A 19041-nucleotide genomic window follows, 5' to 3' on the forward strand; every position below is an offset into this window, starting at 1 on the left:
CATCAGAGGAGCGCCATGGATGCCGTCTCTTGGACTAGGTGACAGAGTTCCTCAGTGGTGCGTCTCCAACCACCTTACACTCAGAGACTGAGCGGAGAAGCTCTACAAATACCTTGGGCCTAACCGATAGAGGAGACCGACTGGAGCGAGACGACGATACTGGAGCGTGATGGTAGCGACCCTTCAGAGGCTCCGGCGGGTCTCGGATCTCAGATCTGACCCAGATCCGAGCGCAGACGGCGACTACAGGGAGATCCAAGGCGTCCAAGGGTCCTCCTATTCTTCTCACCTCGCCAGTGTTCCCGAGAAACAAAGACGTCTTTGATTTCTAACAGATCCGGTGGAAGAGCTCCATCAGAACTAGAAGCACCGTGCAAGGAGGAGAGAAAGAAGGGAGAACAGCTTGGATGTGAGACGAGAAGAACGTCGAGCCTACCACCCGCGGTGACCGGAGATAGGGAATCACCGACCACCGCGAGAGAGATCAGAATTTGTGGCGGCGCTAGGGTTAGGGGAAGCAAAGAGGGAGAGACTCTGGAGAAAAACTTAGTGGTTTTAGTGTTGTCTTTTGTGATTTATATATATATATACTATAGTTGATCATACATAAATTGAATATCCGTCTTATATACAAAATTTTAAAGTATCTTTTTATATTTTTAATGCTTAAACTAGATCAGGATTTTCTTTATTAGTTCAGTTTATTACATAGATAAAGTAATCATATATTTTTGGGGTGAAACTTCCAAAACAATACTCCTTATACTTTCATGAAATAATTAACTTAAATCACCACAATAATTTTTTTTGAACATTAATCACCACAATAACTGACAAGCTATCTAGGGAAGAGCCCAAATAACATATGTGCTCTGACTTGACGTGCCCCCATTACTGTTGCCACGAGAGGAAGAAAATGTAACAAATTATTACGATCTTAAGTGGTAAAAGCCGACAAAGAAAAGAAAATTTTTGTCTGCGCCTCACGAAGACCTTATACTCGGCCACAATTTGGAGGGGTAACATATATAGTACAAAGTATTGAGTGATTTTATTTAGTATATATAAAGTATTTTTTTTTTTTTTTTTGTATATATAAAGTATTAATTTGTTTTAGTTTACAAAAAAAAAAAGTATTGATTTGTTTTATTTAACTTTAATTTAATTTGGTCATATGCTTCTCTCGGAATGAATATAACTCGACATTAAAGTCATTATAAAAATATAGATATAGAAAGAAGAAATAAGAAGTGGATAAGAATCTTCTTCTTAGTGGCCAAGAAGATACTCTTTTGCGTGGAAGTATGAAAGTATCCAACCCTGCACACTTCTCGTCTCCACCCGCCTCTTTCTCCTTTTGTTCAGTCTCATTTTTCCATATTGAAAAAGTCAGATAGATAATCCGTTACGAATTTACAAGGTCTTTGCAAGTTTTTATATGCTTAGTTACTAGAAAGCATATCAACTATGGAAACACAGAAGTTTTGTTTTAGGAATAAATTAAAAAGCAAAAGTAAAAAGAAATATACAGCAGCCGAAATTGTAAGATCCACTTAAGCCGACGACTTCTCTGAAAATTAGCTTTCAAATGCCCCATTTGACATTGATTACTCATATCTTTTTTAGTTCCATTGCACTTACTTACAACGTACCATCATTCTCTTTTTTTTTTTCATTTATCATTTTTAATTACGTATTTTAAAATAGTATAAATTAATGGTGTTATATAATATATAGAAAAGTATATGACTTCCTTATTCTGCCTTTTCCTTGATCTTCTTTTTGTATCTCCTATATATACCTCAATTTCGTTCACACACTTCATCTTGTTCCACATCATCTACTCTCCCCATATTTAACCTTCTTCTACACACACACACACACACGCACGCAACCACATCTATGTGTATGTACATGTGAACTAGTACTAAGATCAATATCGTCATCAATGAATCTACCACCGGGCTTCAGGTTTTTTCCAACGGATGAAGAGCTTGTCGTCCACTTCCTCCACCGCAAAGCTTCACTCTTGCCTTGTCATCCTGACGTCATCCCAGACCTTGATCTTTACCCTTACGATCCTTGGGACCTTCCCGGTATACACACCCACATATCTCTCTCCATATATGTATCATGCAACATATATGTCCATATCTGATTCTTACCTGTCTATATATGCATGCATTTTAGATCATGTATGTATACGTATAGTTGACAATATGTGTGTGTGTGAGATAATCAAAGTTAAAGGATAGAGATTGATGTTGTCACCAACTTAAGTAACCAAACTCTCTTTTCTTAGCAGTACACTTTTGTTCGGTAGCTCTTCTTAAGGATTGTTTTGTTTCCAAAATCTTAAAATACACACCACACTAATACATTTCCTTTTTTTATTCTCTTGGAAGGAATATGTTTATTGGTGAACCATAATTAGTATTGCTTTCTCCATAGTCATACATGTGCACCAATTATATCAATCATTCGATCTCATGATACACAAACACAATCAATCATATACAAATATTAGACACACGCACACACCAAACACATGTACGTAGACATACAATCAAACACACATGCTATTGACATTTGATCTTACACTAACTTTGTTAGACTATATTTTTATCCATATAGTTTGATGATGGACCATATAGTTAAGCAGGCATACGGTAGGATAGATAAACCCATATTTTCTCACCATAACACAATGATAAACCTCTGGATAGCAAGAAGAAGTTTCATATAAAGTTTTTCCAAGTTCGCGATTATATGGCATTTGTTAATGAATTAAACTTTGCATATGTATAATTATAGGGAAAGCACTGCAAGAAGGGAGGCAATGGTACTTCTATAGTAGAAAGACCCAAGAAAGAGTGACAAGCAATGGATATTGGGGATCAGTGGGAATAGACGAGCCAATCTTCACAAGCTCCACACACAAGAAAGTGGGCATAAAAAAGTATCTAACGTTCTATCTCGGAGATTCTCAGACTAACTGGGTCATGCAAGAATATTCCCTTCCAGATTCCTCTAGTCGATCTTCTAAGAGATCAAACCGTGGTTCTACTAGTTCTACACATAAACCCGTAAGTACCCATTTTGTTTCAAGACTAAAGTTATTAACTCTTTAACTTAAAGCTTACGTTTCAATTGTTATTCAAAAAATAGGAAAAATAAAGTTTACGTTTACTAAAACCAAAATTACAATTTGACCTCCACGTATGTACGTGGTTTGGATTGTTTTGTGTGCAGGATTATAGCAAGTGGGTGATATGCAGAGTGTATGAACAAAACTGCAGCGATGAAGAAGATGATGATGGGGCAGAACTCTCATGTTTGGATGAAGTGTTCTTGTCTTTAGATGATCTCGACGAAGTAAGCTTACCGTAATAAAGATAAAAGCACTTAAAAAGAAAAGGTTTAGTGGGAAATTATTTCTATAATCTCTGTACCGTAGAAGGAAAAGGAGAATGACATCATTCTTACAAGTTATATGTTGTACGATAACCATCTCCAATTTGCAAGCAAACAGAAGCAAAAAAAGAAGAAGCTCTAGTCTTGTTGTATTTTTTACATTCAAATATATCTTTTAATACTGAATTATTGTGTTTAAAATATTTAAAATTATACAAACTGAAATCTAATTAAAGCTGTGAGCCCAAATTTGTGTGTATATGCACTGATATGAATAAATAGTCATCCATGCAACATCAGCAATTTAAATTTTAAACCAATGAAACAGTATAATAAAGATAAGGTTTATACTCAATTCAATCATTACCCTAAAATTATTGGTTAATGCAGGTTTCCCAATAAACTTGTAAATTAATTAAATATACCTATTCTTTTTGCCTAATACAGGTTAGGAGGAAAACCACATCTACTAGTCTGGGATAAAACTGCAGCCTACTTCTCATTCTCTGGACAATATTAACTAAAATATATATTTATTGGTCGAAATGGATTAGAGTTTTCACTAACAAGATCCAACACACTTGAACGTTTTTATATAAGAAATTAAAAATAATGATTATGTTACCACTGGATGCATGCAAATGGACTTCAAAAAAATAAGCCCCCACCCCATGTTGTTGAATAATCATAGGGAAAGGCTAATAGTGTGTTTAAAAAGTTATAGAGACCAACACTAACTTTTTATATACTGTTCTTTCTTTCTTGAAAGTTTATATGATTTCTAATTAAACTTAACAAACAAACCAAGAAATAAGAATTATATTTCTCTCTTTTTTAGATGGAGAGGCAGGTAGCTTGGAAAAAAATGTTTCCAATAATAAGTTATAGAGCCCTAAGATTTAGAGGTATAATATATGTTGGGATCAGATTGAACTTGACTTTGGTATTATCTAATTTATGAGAAAAATCTCGAGAAGTACTAATTGTCTTTAAAAGACAAGAAAAAGGCCAGAATAAAAAATACAAAATTTAAATAATATAAGCATGTTCTGTTGAAGTACACAATCTTTCAGGTATGACCTCTACATTTTATGTACGTATGGCCTAAACCTGACCGGTTTAGGCTAGTAGGATTGGTGTTTTGTTAATTATTTATAAGAATTTGGCAATCGAGAGCCTTTTGCTCCAAGTTATAGTACTCTCTCTATAGATCTTTGATTGGTTTTAGTAGTTGTCTTGTGTCGCCGAGCCAAGCAACATTGTCTTTCCATATCTATTATATAATTTCATTTTTTATTTTCTTTATGGGTGCTTGCTTAGCAAGCACTGACTCATGTATGATGCAAGCACTATACACACATATTAATAATAATAAAACACAAAAGAATTGAAAGGACAAAAAAATTAAGTGGGGCAAACATTGGGATGGGATTTAAATCATTGTATAGTTTTTAGGGATGGTTATGGAGATTTTCATGGTTCTGCTGAGTTAGATATTCGTAATCATAAAACCAGATAATTTCAGTGGTAAGAAAAAAAGGTAAACCATGTACATATGAGCTTTCTAACCAAAAAGATTTCGTTTACTTAGTCTAAACCAATTCGATATTGCAAATAATCAAAGTATCAATCTGATTCACTTAGAAGGCTATAAGAAGGAACGTGGGTGAACGTTGGTTGGATTACGCATTTGAATAGACTTGAAACTTAGGAATGCATAAAAGCAAACCAAACACAACACAACAAGCATCCATTGATGAGTCCACTGAAAAAAATCGATAACAACACTTCCTATACTACATTGCAAAATTCCAAATTAAAAAATCAAATAAACAAGTTCTAGCCATCGACTAGATGGTCAAGACTCATTACAAGACCCATACAAAAACACAAACCCATGAATATACAAAATGACCCAAGGGACAAAGGAATAATACTATACAATATTACATAAGCTTTTTGGTGTCTTGGTGTCTCTCTCACGCCAAGAGAAAAGCTTTCAAGTTCCATCAACGGAAAGTCTGTTTCAAGCTGCCATTAAGCAGAGACATTAGCCCACCTCCATGAACTCTCTCCTCCGGAACCATAAAGTCAAAGACATTCCTCCCACTCCTGTTATTGTTTGTTTCAGTGTTTGAGAAGCTTAAGGACTTCATTGATGGAGGCACAAGAACCTGCATTGGTATCATCTGCTTCTGTCTTTGCTCACTGGAGTCAGTGCAATCAGAAACCACACTAACTCCCGCCAGAGAATGATCAGTAGTACTAGTAGTAGTAGTGGTTTGAGAAGAAGTAGAAACAACAAGACCACGGAAAAGCCCTGGCCCTATCAAACCAATCTTGCTTCCACCTTTCTCCATACACATACTATTATGAGCCGCACACAAACCACTCTTCCCTCTAGCAAACTTCTCACATCCCCCACCTCCCCAAGAACACCGTTTCCCACCACCATGCGCCTTGCAAAAATCAGTACTCCCTTGCGCACTCTTCTCACACCCAACACACTTACACCGTTTCCCACCACCATGCTTCACACAACAATCAGTCCTCCCACGAGCGCTCTTAGTACACCCCGCCACAACACACCTCTTCCCACCACCGTGAGCCACACAGAAACTCGTCCCACCATGCACGCTCTTAGGACATATCCCACCTCCATCAAACATACAACGTTTCCCTCCACCGTGCGCTTTACACAGAGGAGTACTCCCTTCAGCTCCTTTAGTACACCCAGCGAATATACAACGCTTCCCACCGCCATGAGCTTTACAATAGTTAGTACTCCCTTGAGCACCTTTTGTACACTCTGACGCCTGACACCGTCTCCCACCACCGTGTGAGATACAAAGACCAGCTTGCCCCTCGGCACTTCTCGTGCATCCTTCAACTCTACACCTCTTACCGCCACCGTGTTTGATGCATAGCCCTGACTTGCCACGTGCAGCTTTAGCGCATCCCTCAGGGAAGCCGCAGCGTCTCCCACCTCCATGAGAGATACAGTAATCAGTTTTGCCTTCAGCGCTCTTTGTGCACCCCAAGTGTTGGCATCTCTTTCCTCCACCGTGTGCTTTGCAGAACGTTGTTTTGCTCTCAGCGCCTTTGTTGCAACCCGACTTTTGACACCTCTGCCCTCCTCCGTGGCCAATGCATAGCCCTGACGCTCCTCTAGCTCCTTTGCTACATCCCATGAACTTGCATTTCTTAGGATTGGTTGTTCTTTGCTGAGAAGATGTCGTCCTGTCAGAGAAAGCAGCTCCTATGGAGAACTCTGACTCATTATAAGCATCAGTACCAAAGTTGGTACTACACTCTTGCATTCTTGAAGGTCTTCTAAGGGATGACATGTAGCCACCTGACCGGGTTGCTGAGGTAGAACCTTCATCAGCTTGGGAGGCATTAGTGTCTGTATACGTCAGCAAGGAACAATCAAGTCCGCTGAAACTGTCCATGGTCAGTGCAGGAGGACCGAGCTGGAGAATTGAGTTACCACCTGATGAGAGTTCTTGGGAAGAAGCTGAGACTTTATTGTAGTAATAAGATGGAGGTGTTGGACCTAAACCGAGAACCAAACCGCAACCACCATCAGGACAGTTGGAAACATCAGAACAAAGCTTATGGTTGTAATGAGTGCTTCCAAGGCAGTTCAAGCTGAGAGCAGTATCACCAAAACGAGCTACACTCTCGTTCAAATCCATGTGAAGAAGAAGAAGGGAAGAGATGCACAATAAAATGGTCTAAAAACAAGAATACTTAAGAACAGCTTGTGAAACTATAAACATAAAAGCAACTTGAGGTATAAACATCTCCCACCACTGACAAACCCCCATGTGTCTGCCCTGTCCATCTTCAAGAATGAGGAAGGAGAGCAAGAACTTTTCTGCAAGAAGTTACAAAATCTATGTCAGTAAGAATAATGGAAATTAATAATGACATGAGAGTAATAAAAAAAACAGATTAGAGTCAGTAAAAAAAGAAAAATACAAATTGCAGTTAAGAGATTCAAAAGTACAGAGCAATAATTGGGTACAACAACTGTGTTTGAAAAGGACTAAGTACCAACCAAAAATGACTTATGGTTAAAAGTGAAACTTGAGATTTCCCAAGAAAAGCAGAATGAAAGAAAGGGAAAATATAAGCAGAGCTGGTTCTGAGCATAGACCATAGACCAGTGAAATATTAGCCTATAGCTCCCAAAATTTGTGTCAGTGAAGCATTAATGAGTTCTCAGCATTAATCTATAGTTCCTAAAAAATTTGATGAAAATTACATTGACATAAATCTCCAAATCATCTCCAAATTTGTAAGAATTTTTTTTTTATTAGAAGTTTTTTCTAACTCGTCTACAGCCATCAAAATGTCAAGGCCAAATAAGATTGGTTTTCAGAATAGTAATGTAAAACTCAATAACTTTTATCAAAACCTTGAAAGTCAACTTCTTTTTATAAATGATGAGAACAATATCTCAGAATTTCTAATATAGATGAAAGATCCCAAACATAATAACAAGATCTAAGGTAATATTTTGTTTATAAAGAAAATTAAAGAAAAAAAGGAACACCAAGGAGTCAACAAGATTCTGATATCTATATATCAAAAAGTTTCTAACTAACACATAAAGAGTATAAGATAATCAGTTCAATCATTAGGAAACCATACTACTATAAAAGTTATCAGATTTTTTTTTTGAACTGATAAAAGTTATCAGCTCTAGTTTACAAAAAAAAAAAAAAAAGTTATCAGCTTGATGGTGAAAGAACATAACTCAATTTCAGACACAACAGAAGAGCATCCCTTATATATTAAAAGGGATGCACTGGAGTAAATGCTTTCACACAAGCATTGCCACGTGTCGGCTGGAGATGAACTCTGGTTAATATATTTCCTTTTTTTGATTTTTTTTAATCTGAATTGGGAAAGATCTTTTGCTTCTGATTTTTTACGTGAATTGGACAAGAGTTGTTTCTGTGACTTGTGTCTGTATCATCGTTACTGGTACTTGCAAGTGTGGGTTTGCGAATTTCTGTTATGAACCCAACAAGCAAATTATTGTCACTTGCATGAACGACCAGAAAGACAAGCTGTAGCCTATGTTACAGAATCCACCATATCCAGATGAAGTCTGATGAGAAGAAGCTCATGGGTAAACCTTTGATGAAGCGTGTCATGCAGACATAGCTCCCTGCAAGTACTGCACTACTTGACATGATGATCTTCCACCTTCCGTCCCCCCCACACTCTCAGAGGTACCGTGTTGAGAACTTGTATGAAGATCCCCTCGATGATCAGTATGACACTGCCATCACTCCATTTTTGACGTACTCTGTTTTTCACATGGTTACAAAGGAGAAGAGATAAGAAAAGAGGAGATAGCAGAGTCCATTATTTTCTTCTGTTTTACAGCTTTTTGCAAGTGTGTGTTTGTCCAGTTCATCATGAGAGTCACGTAGAAAAAAAGAAGTAAAATTATTGCCACTTGCATGAACGACCAGAAAGACAAGTTGTGGCCTATGTTACAGAAGCTTGGTGTCCAGATGAAGTTTGGTGAGAAGGAATTTTACGAATATTTGCAGCCCAAATTGGTCGAGTCTTTTCTGGTAAGGTCTCTAATGGTACGAAGGTCAAGATTATGGGTCCCAACTTCGTTCCTGGTGAGAAGAAAGACCTGACGTCAAGAGTGTCCAGAGAATTGTCCTCTGCCTACGTGAAAGTTATTACTTCGGTATGGAACTTATGGTTTTTGGTTAACCAAACCGAACCGATCGGTTCTGAATTGGAAAGTTAATTGAAATCAATATAGATAACCAATTAAGAAATTCTTGTGCAAGGCAAAGAATATATCATAATCAATGTAGAGAACCACTTTATGGCAATATAATTAAATCTTATTGTGCTGGCCAAGGCAAAAATATTTGATAATCAATAAGATTTTAACGGTGAAACTAAGTTAGAAGCATTAGGGTTTGGAACTTATATAAGACACATGTCCCCAACCATTGTTACTCATCTCAATCACACAAAACCTGACACAAGGAAGTTCAAAGATTCTCCTAAATTTTTCACTCAACCCCTCTTGCGGTTCATACCGAACAACCATACATCCATACATAATTGGTTTTCTGTGGACAACACATGTGAAGAGTTGTGACGATTTGCCCGAAGCTCTAACCGGTTTTGAACCAGTCAACTATATGGACATTCTAGATGGTACACTCTCTACAGACTATTTGGTTGGTAAGTTATCTAACTTAGTGATTTCTTGCTAATACGAGTTTTTGTTTTTATGGATTATAACTCATAGCTTTTATGTTTCAGATGTAATTGGTGAGATTGTTGAGTGAAAGCATTTGAAGTAGTATCAGCTAATGGGAAAGAAACTCATAAACTGATGTTTCTTTTAATTTTATAATTATAATTTTATTATGAAAGCAGTAATTCTATTTTCTATGTTTTGTGTTATGTTAAATTCATAATAAATTAATATAAGTTATTGCATACTATTATACATTTTTTCTATACAATATATTTAATTTACACATAACCAATTACACAAAGTTTTTTTTTAAAAAACAATTAAGCTTACATTATATATACATGCAGAATTTCGTTTGATATATATCATTAAATCTAATATTTGTGCCTATAATTTTATTTTTTTAATATCGATAAATTAAAAAATAAAAATCGCTTTTGTTCACTTGCTCCGCGCAGGGCGCGGATTATCACCTAGTAAGATATTAAGACAATTACAGAAACATTTAAAGTAATAAATTCAGGAAACAAACCATGCATTCTGATTCATCATTCAGCACTTTGATCAATCACTAATAAAAGTAACAAAAATTACTAAAAGAAGAAATAAAAACCTGTTGGATCTGAGAGACAAGAGAGAGAGATTCTGAAAGCAAAGAGGAAAAAAGGAAACGTTGGAAACGGAGAATCTCCTCGTCTCAAAATCTAGGTAAGAGGAAGAAGGAGAAGAAACAAAAAAGACTGAACACAGGTGTCTAAATATTATCGGTCTTTAAAAGAGAGAGAGAAGTGGAGATATTATTTACGAGCGTGGACGGCTCAGGGTCCTTCTCGTTAATAACCCGCGAGGAAGAGAGAATCCATGTAAAATTACCCGAAATGCCCTTTGTAACCGTCGCTAGTAACGGTTCTGATTGGATGAGACAGTGCTCTATTTTGGGAAATCAATTAAATTTGCTTTTCGATGAAAACGACGCCGTCTTCTGAGAGAAAAAGTCTTATATGCCCCCTTGTTTTCTTGTTTGATTTCGAGTGGTAGTGTTGTTCCGACAAGTCACTTCTGATTTAAAATGTAAACCCATTATCGTCTTAACGCGACAAAACTGATTCCCTCCCAATTGTTTATGACGTAATGGTAATTTATGTAAACTGGAGTTTTATTTTGTATTTATTGATGATGATACATCAGCTGATTAAGTATTACGAACTTAATGATGTTTATTATTATTTTTTGTTATTTTATGTGTTGGTATTTTGTAAATCAGATAAAAATATTATTTTCTCATGCCAGAAATATGGAGTAAAGTATAGAATTAGCTGGCATCATGAGACCCGGTATTATTAACATTTGAATTAGATTCCACTATCCAAATGCCAAGCACTTGTGGCATAAAGCTTCTAATGATTCTCTCTTTTTATTTTATGATTGAACTTACATAGATCTATGTCTAGATCTGTATGTTTGAATGGTCAGTTTCTATTCAAACATAAGACATTTTATTCAAAACATCATTTATAAATTTGTATATATATGGTAAAAACAAGAACAAACACCCAAAAAGGCTATATTTATAGTTTAATTTTCTTATTACGCCCTTTTGTTCACAATTAATCTCTAACGATGTCTGATCAAACATTACTAGAACTTTTCCTTCAAATACAAGAAAATACATATTAAAATTGATGTACATAAATGCAAAATTTTCGTTTGAAAGAACCCAACATCTAATTGATTAATGGGAAGAAAATGCAAGATGTGCATCACTGCGTGTGAGAACAAGTATGAACAATTTATTTATATTTTAGTGCGGTCTATGCTTTTTTAATTTAATTGATATCATTTTTGTCGTTATAGAGAATTGTCTCAGCCATATACAAGAGGACTATTTAAAAAGAAATGAAATTTGATTTTTATGTTGTTCCAAGAGGCAATTCCGATTACGTCAGCCAGTTAGGTTCCTTGCAGAGTGGAAGAATCTAATTATTTATTTAGAGGAAAAGTACAAAATGAAATAAAATAAAAGGAATCTTATTATTTTATTGTTTAAGTTGATCACGTCAGCCTCGGCCTCAACTCTCCACGCGAACTGCTGACGTTGCCAATATTTTATACCTTTTTATACTTTATATTATGTTCAAATTATAAAAAAACTGGTAACAAAGGTATGTGGAAACACGAAAGCCTTGTTGTATTATTTTGAGACAACGTCTAGGTTTTGACTTCATGTATAGAGTTTTAAGAGTTCGTTCGCATGCAATAACAGAAAGTTTGTTTACTGTTGTAAAACCGCTAAGAATCCTAGATTGATCTTACAAAATTGTAATTGAATCAAAACAAACAACAATAGGCCGAAGTCCAGCCCAAGGCTAGCCCAAGCCATATCCACCTTATTTTCTTTCAGTGGAAAGCTCAAAAATGTCATAGAGAAGTATGACCTTTTTTTGTGAATTATACAAGTCATGCAGAGAGTAATTAAGCATATAACATATACCGTGCTTCTTGAAAGCTAGACGTAAAATTTTAATTTCTTCAAGCTCAAAATTTCAAAGTTGCATAGCTTCTTGAAAGCTTCTTGAAAGCTAGAATTTTTTTCCTTAAGCTCAAAATCAAAGTTGCATAGTTTGGTAGGATGCTAATAATATCGCACAAGCTTGTTGGCTTATAAAAAAACTCTGGTTTAAAAGCTCCAATTAGAAGTCTCAATTTCTCGATGCTAAAAAACTCTCTCTAGACCTATCAAGATCCCATAAGCCCTTTGAACCGAGCGTACGACATTATGAATACTAACGAGAACACACAAATTGCCCCCGTCACGATACAAACCTGCAACAACAAACCGGTTTCGGTTAACCCTGAGAAATACTTTCTTGTATATCAAGCAAATGGAGATTTGGTTATACATACCCATTTGAACATGTATCCATGGTTATCATTCCACGTGTATGGAATGTTCATCCCGAAAATTCCAGCGACAAGAGAGTAAAATGCTGAGCAAACGGTTCCAGAACCTAACACCACCTCCAACTGCATGATTTTTTGAAGATGATCAAGAAGAGAAACTCAGGAGGATGAAAGAAATAAACACTTTTCAACATTCACGTACCTGAATCAGCTCATTACGACGATTGTCCATCTGTAAAACCAAAAACCAATGATTATAGCCTTTAGACTATGATATTATGATTATAAAGATTTCAAATACATATAATAAAAATGGTTACCTGAATGCTAATGTAATCATCCGTGTCTTGGACATACTCACGTAGCTGCGCGCATCAAAGAAACTGGGAGTTAGAAGAACAATTTTTAGAAAAAAAAAAATCTGTGGAATTTATGACAAGAAAAGAAGTAGCAAGAAGATAACTGTTGTTAATTTGTTCAAAGTGCTGTCGATTTGTATGAAGTATGCCTGTAAAAGATATCGAAATATATGTTTTTAGACTTCACTTGTAGAAAATAGATAAGATTAAAAAAAAAAAACATTTGTGCAGTAAGAACCAACCTCGAGCAACATTTCAAGTTGTTCAACATCATTTTCATCCTCACGAACTGTGGCTACACTAGCTCTTGAAATCTTAGAGCCTATTGTTGGGGAAGTAAGATAGCAATTTGGACTACTAGCCATTGAGCAAGCACAAGAGAGTTTCCTTGAAAGGTAAAGATCAGCCATATCATCGTCATCATCCAGCAAATGTACAAGCTCATCTCTTACCTACAAAAGGCAATGAAGCTTCTTAATTATTTCTTCTATTACAAACTTTATGAGATTAACACTGCCTCACCTTTTGAACTCGAGCTGTCAACCGAGTCGTGGCACTCTTCAACTTCCTAACTCTATCCAAGTTACCGCTACTAATCTACAAGATTAATGTAAAACCACAGTTTAAAACTGGATCAGTGGTGATACTAAACGTTGAGGTACTTACCTTCGAGGTAAGCTCATCCAAAGTAGGGTAAGCAGCTGTTTCTAACTCTGTAGTCCTTGCAGCTAAGAAGCTACATATTGCTTCCAAGAAAACTTCCAGTGCACGGAATTCAAATGGGGATTCTATAATGCAACAAGCAGACATTTCAATTAATAAACAAAAAAGAAAGAAAGATTATGTGGAGATAGTACCATCTTCTTCACCATCATCAGCGTCATTATGGGCAGCTGAGCTCTCTTTCCCATCTCCTTGACCATGGTGTGCTTGGTTTCCAACAGGTAAGCGTCTTTCAAGCTCCTTCACAATGGGGATAACATTTTCATGTGATGGATCCCGCAGCAAAACCTGTAATAAATCAAGATATTAATACAAGATGATATAAGGTTTATCTTTCATTGACAATCATCCATCAAGAGACATGGAAGGAAAAAAAATATTTATGGAATGCTAAAACACTAGTTCTCTAAGCAATGCATGGATAATAACACGGATGAAACTGTGAACCTTTCAAACTAGTAACCTATCCAGGCAGGATCGGATTAGAGATTTTGAGAGCCATTAACATTTAGTAAAAAAATTAATAAAATGATTTTTTCATAATTTAGGAACATGTCTATGTATATAATTTCCAAAATTTTGGAGAGACAAGACAAATGTTTCACTAGGTTGTGTCCGAATCCAACCATGTATCCAACTTCTGTCAAGCTCCGTGACTGCTCAAGGTCAAACATGAACCCTAGATACTCCAAAAACCTAGAAATCTAAGTGACAGTGAAAAAAGGAAACAAAGAGTAAACTAACCTCATCGGAAGTGATGATCGCCTTGATATGCTACAACATCCCACCACACACATACACAAACACAAAAACAAAGTAAAACAAAATATAATAACACTCTGAAATAACAACAACAAAAGGAACAATCCTCACCTCTAAATTGAGCACAATGGCTCTCTCTCGGCCAAGAATAGTGGAAGGGTAAGACAGATTCGGGTCAATAATCCGGAGATCACGCGCGTGGATCTGAACACGGTGCATGACAGCATACTTGTCGACGTCAAGCGCTTTGCTCTCTCCCGTCGCGTTTATAAGCACCCAGTTCCACGACGGCTGAGACGCCTTCTTCTTCTCCCCAGCCGCAACCACGTAACCGTTGATATGCGCCATGTCTACTACAAAACAGAGAATCCCACCTTTTTGCTCTAGTGTTCATGCGAAGTAGACGGAGGAAACAAATACCCTAATGTATTCAGAAAAAAAAAACGAATCTCCGAACTCTCTGCTCTTTTTCATTTAATAGATTTTGCAAATCTTTCATACTTATCTTTCTTACATTCGTTTTGTGTGTTTGTTGGAGAGTTTTAAGAGAGTTTCAGACAACAACAAAAAGGAAACGTGCTTGTTCCGTCAAGAGGTTAATACTATTTTCAAACCAAACCGGAGATAACCGAAGTAAACGGGTGATGATGTTTTGATTTCCGGTAGGTTTATGTATCTCCGGTGATTTAGCCGTACCTAACAAAAATAACCGGATCTTTTGGGTAAAGTAAAGACAATTATCCGGGACTAGCAAAGGATTTTAACAATTATATGAATTGCTGAAAACTATATATTTCTTAAACTAAACAAATATATTTCAAATTCAAAACGACTTGCACTTTGCCGAAGATCCAATATAGATAAACACAAATCTGATAAAATTTAAATAATAATTAAAATATCTGAATAATCGGTTCGAAAAAAAGGAATAATATTTTTGAAAGGTAATTTTATTTTTAAATATGTATTAAATACAATATTTGAAATTATTTGAACTAATTTGATTTTTTAATAAGTATTTAGATGATTTTGTCTGAATTATGAAAATTAATATGATTTTAGTTACAATAGTATAATTTTATATTCTAACTGGAAAAATCTACTAAAAACATTTTAAAATCATAATAAATCTCTTAAATATTTTTGTGAACAATACGCGTTTAAAAACACAAAATTTTCTAAAATTTAAATTAATTTTTAAAATTGAATAACTGAGAGCTTACTATTTTTTCAAGCTGAATAAATCCTCAGAATTTAACCCAAAAAAAACTGAAATGTAAGTGATTCACAATTCTCTTTTATTCATCTTTATCCAAATTGCATAAAGCTTGATCAATAAGCACATTATAGTTTTTTTCCAATAAATTATATAAAAAATTAGAATCCATTTGAATCAGATCCTAATGCTCAAAGAATGTTTCAAGTCGCCTACATGTAGTAGATGCTGACCCAAACCAATCTTCCTCTTCCCCACTTCATCAACAACGCTAAGATCTTTACACACATCAACCTTAAACTTAACCACAGCTTCTTCCCTCTTCCCCAACCGAATCTTCTCAAACCCCAAAAGATGCTTCCTCGGCGACCCGTGAACCGTCGGCGGCGTCGTGAACAAAAACACCGTGTGGATCCCTTCTCTGTCTCCCCCGTTCCGTACCTTAACATGAACCTCAAACGCCGTTCCGACAGCGTTCTTCTCGCAGTGCGGTCCTAACGCGTCCAGCGACTGACATTCCGATGATCGGCAAACGTGATTCTCTTCGAGACGGAGAGGGACGACGCGTGGAGGAGCTTTGACTAAGCTGTGGCTGAACTTGGTGTAGCTGAGCCCGTCTCCGAAGGCGTAAACGTTTCTCCGGTGTAGAACCGGTACGTCCGACCCGGATACCCGTTTGATGTATCGGGTCTCATGTTCATGTTCGTCATCGGTACTTTCTCCACGTAGGATTGTGGATACCACGTCATTGGTAATCTTCCACCTATTAAAAAAATTCTCACCGGTTAACTCTGGTTTAAGCTAACAACTTAAATTACTAAAACAGAATCAACCGGTTGTCTCCGGTTTAAGCTAACGAACTTTCAAATACAAAAACAAAGTCTTACTTGGATTATAACGGCCAAGATGACTTCAGCGATGGCTATGCCGCCAGCTTCTCCAGGATAACCAACCCATAATATTCCGGCGATCTTCGGATCATCCTTGGCGAAGGTAATATCAAAACCTCCACCGGACATGATAACTAGCAAGACAGGTCCCTTAGCTGCTTTAGCCACTTGGGTCACTAGGTCTTGTTGTTTCCCGGGAAGGTTCAGATCGACCCTATCGCGGCTCTCTGCCTCTATAGACTGATCAGCACCTATAACGAGCACCGTCGCGTCAGCATCTGCTGCTAGCTTCGTGGCAGCATCTACATCCGCCACGGCGCAAGCTACATTGGAGCATCCTGGTAGATATGTGGTAGACACCGTTCCAGCTAATCCCTGGAGCGGTGTTGTGTATTTGCACGGCGTGCCTTCGTAGTTTCCGATCATTGTTTTAGTGACATTCGCGTTCGGTCCAATCACGGCTAGTGTTTTGATCGTTGTAGGAGAAAGCGGTAAGGAACCAGTGTTTTTCAGTAGGACAATGCCTTGTCTTGCTGCTTCTGCGGCTAGCTCTTGGTTCGCAGGCGTGCAAACGTCTTTAGGACCGAGCCCGCCGTAGATCTGCTTCTTTGGATCGCCATCGAAGAATCCTAACCGCATAAGGGTCAAGAAGTTGTTCGAAATCGCTTTGTCGATAGCTGTCTCGTTGACCAAACCCGCTTTAACCGCGGCCTCTGTGTGCTGACCCAGGAACGAACCACAGTTCAAGTCCAAACCTGCGTTGATAGATATAGCTGCAGCTTCTCTGGAGTCTTGGTATAGTGTGGTTCTTATACAACACATCTACTGAATCACCATCCGAGACAATGTACCCAATTAAAAAAAAAGAAAAACTCAGTAATCAGAACCCAACCTTTTTCAAATTTGACAAGGAAAATAGTCTAAACCCGCTGATAATTACCCGTTTAACTTCCATTCGCCACGGATAACACCAGAGAGGAGATCAGGATCAGCGCATGTTGGTATACCGTTAACTTTATTGTAAGAACACATAACACTCGCCACATTCCCATCAATCACACAACTCTTGAACGGTGGTTGATATGTATCATCCATATCTTGCTGATTCACCTACTCCAACAAAAACACACAAAAAACAGTTAGTACACGCACTTAAAATGTCTTTGACCAACCAATATCAAACCCACGTCTCTGCAATTTAATGAAACAGAACACGAACCAAATTAAATGACCTAAAAAGCTAGTACTAAACCGATCACAACTACATATTGAGCTAATAGTGACCTAGTCCGAATTTAGTACAATTGAACAACCACACCGAAAACAATACTGAAATAAATTTGGTTACAAAACTTCATATCAGATCATCCAAATACCATAATAACTGAACTAAAAAGCATCCAAATTTTCAACCAAAATTAAACACACTATAAATGTGACAAAACAACTAACACAAGACACTGAAAATGTAACGTCATTAGATTAATGGGTTTGAGTCTTTACCACGGCGTCGAAAGTGTAACGTTCTATGCCTTTCCAATTATCGACGTCGTAAGCGGTGTAGTGTTTGCAGCATGCGGCGACTTTGAGGCGGTTAGCATCGCCACCGTCAGTTTCTTGAAGACCCTTAACGTATCCTGAAGCATACTTGCTAGAAAGCAATGGATCTTCTCCAGGAGTCTCTTGTCCTCTTCCCCATCTTGGATCTCGGAATATATTAACATTCGGTGACCAATACGTTAGTCCGGCTAATCCAACATTGTACATTGCCCTCGCTTCCGTTGAGACAACCTTAACAAATGTGTAATAAACAATGTCATCCCAAAGAGTGTGAAAACGAACGTATTGAAAAGTGCTTACTTGTACCATACGAAAGATTAAAACGAGAGGCCCAGTTGCATAAAAAATAAAGATATTTACATTATCCAAAAAGATTAACAAAAGCAAAAAGATGAACAAAAAATAAAGAAGAAATAAAAAAATACTATAAGATAACACTAGATAATTTTTTTTTTCTAAAAATAGCACACATGAAAAAAATTCAAAATAGGATTACTTCAAAAATAAAATGTTTAATTTATATTATACTTAATTATCGATTAGGGTCTGGTTTATTATTTTAAAATATAGTTAGGGTAAAGATTTATGATTTGAATTAATTTACATTTTAATTAGTGTTATTTTTCATAATGATTTTTATTTTATTTAAAGGATTTGTCCTAAAAATGGTTGAAAGTGAGGAGGAAAAATATTTACCTTGCCAATGGCTTGAAACAGAGATACGTTGAAAGAAGCGGCGGTGAGTATGACCTGAGGGAAGCTCGTAGCGCCGGGAACTTGGCCGGAAAAATGCGTGCCGGGTCCGATGTAAGAAGAACGCCGTGAAGTGCTTTCCGACCACCATTCATACGTCGGAATCCCAAGCCGTGTCACGCCGTTAGCTTTACACTAAGAACCCGATCTTTTCTTGCAACGTGAGCCTCCCGACAAGATCAGCGACTCTGGCTTCGATCTTCAACGCGG

The 19041-nt window shown here is 36.9% G+C and overlaps 3 protein-coding genes and 1 pseudogene across 4 annotated transcripts; 1 reads left to right on the forward strand and 3 right to left on the reverse strand.

Annotated features, from left to right (window-relative positions):
• Positions 1 to 1806: 1806 nt before the first annotated feature.
• On the forward strand, positions 1807 to 3600 carry LOC106425832 (NAC domain-containing protein 104-like). The gene is made up of 3 exons (XM_013866556.3): positions 1807 to 2096; positions 2815 to 3086; positions 3253 to 3600. Exons 1-3 carry the CDS (start codon positions 1949 to 1951, stop codon positions 3388 to 3390), a joined length of 558 nt encoding a protein of 185 aa, XP_013722010.2. The 5' UTR covers positions 1807 to 1948; the 3' UTR covers positions 3391 to 3600.
• Positions 3601 to 5150: 1550 nt separating this feature from the next.
• LOC125604720 lies at positions 5151 to 10487 on the reverse strand. Of its 2 annotated transcripts, none has more exons than XM_048774919.1 (2): positions 10281 to 10487; positions 5151 to 7294 (listed from the first exon to the last, which is right to left on the reverse strand). In XM_048774919.1, exon 2 carries the CDS (start codon positions 7110 to 7112, stop codon positions 5424 to 5426), a length of 1689 nt encoding a protein of 562 aa, XP_048630876.1. In that variant the 5' UTR covers positions 7113 to 7294; positions 10281 to 10487; the 3' UTR covers positions 5151 to 5423. The 2 variants fall into 2 exon arrangements, with proteins under 2 accessions (XP_048630876.1, XP_048630877.1); XM_048774920.1 differs by having other exon boundaries at positions 10200 to 10480.
• Positions 10488 to 11898: 1411 nt separating this feature from the next.
• On the reverse strand, positions 11899 to 14862 carry LOC106425822 (magnesium transporter MRS2-2). Its single transcript, XM_013866544.3, has 11 exons — positions 14524 to 14862; positions 14395 to 14424; positions 13785 to 13938; positions 13594 to 13715; positions 13450 to 13524; positions 13170 to 13379; positions 13032 to 13076; positions 12889 to 12933; positions 12771 to 12800; positions 12572 to 12691; positions 11899 to 12490 (listed from the first exon to the last, which is right to left on the reverse strand). The coding sequence occupies exons 1-11, from the start codon at positions 14758 to 14760 to the stop codon at positions 12404 to 12406; spliced, it is 1155 nt and encodes a 384-aa protein (XP_013721998.1). The 5' UTR covers positions 14761 to 14862; the 3' UTR covers positions 11899 to 12403.
• Positions 14863 to 15782: 920 nt separating this feature from the next.
• On the reverse strand, positions 15783 to 18921 carry LOC125604721 (annotated as a pseudogene).
• Positions 18922 to 19041: the final 120 nt, after the last annotated feature.

This window comes from Brassica napus, unplaced genomic scaffold, assembly GCF_020379485.1.
Source record: "Brassica napus cultivar Da-Ae unplaced genomic scaffold, Da-Ae ScsIHWf_605;HRSCAF=898, whole genome shotgun sequence".
NCBI classification, from domain to species: Eukaryota; Viridiplantae; Streptophyta; class Magnoliopsida; order Brassicales; family Brassicaceae; genus Brassica; species Brassica napus.

What these genes read in the sequence shown, in the direction of transcription:
- LOC106425832 (XM_013866556.3), top strand. Translation starts at nt 1,949, where the DNA reads ATGAATCTACCACCGGGCTTCAGGTTTTTTCCAACGGATGAAGAGCTT. An exon ending in CGATCCTTGGGACCTTCCCG is followed by an intron (nt 2,097 to 2,814) that starts GTATACACACCC and finishes GTATAATTATAG; the next exon opens with GGAAAGCACTGCAAGAAGGG. An exon ending in CTAGTTCTACACATAAACCC is followed by an intron (nt 3,087 to 3,252) that starts GTAAGTACCCAT and finishes TTTTGTGTGCAG; the next exon opens with GATTATAGCAAGTGGGTGAT.
- LOC125604720 (XM_048774919.1), bottom strand. Translation starts at nt 7,112, where the DNA reads ATGGATTTGAACGAGAGTGTAGCTCGTTTTGGTGATACTGCTCTCAGC.
- LOC106425822 (XM_013866544.3), bottom strand. Translation starts at nt 14,760, where the DNA reads ATGGCGCATATCAACGGTTACGTGGTTGCGGCTGGGGAGAAGAAGAAG. An exon ending in ATGATTACATTAGCATTCAG is followed by an intron (nt 12,801 to 12,888) that starts GTAACCATTTTT and finishes TTGGTTTTACAG; the next exon opens with ATGGACAATCGTCGTAATGA. An exon ending in ATGGATACATGTTCAAATGG is followed by an intron (nt 12,491 to 12,571) that starts GTATGTATAACC and finishes TTGTTGTTGCAG; the next exon opens with GTTTGTATCGTGACGGGGGC.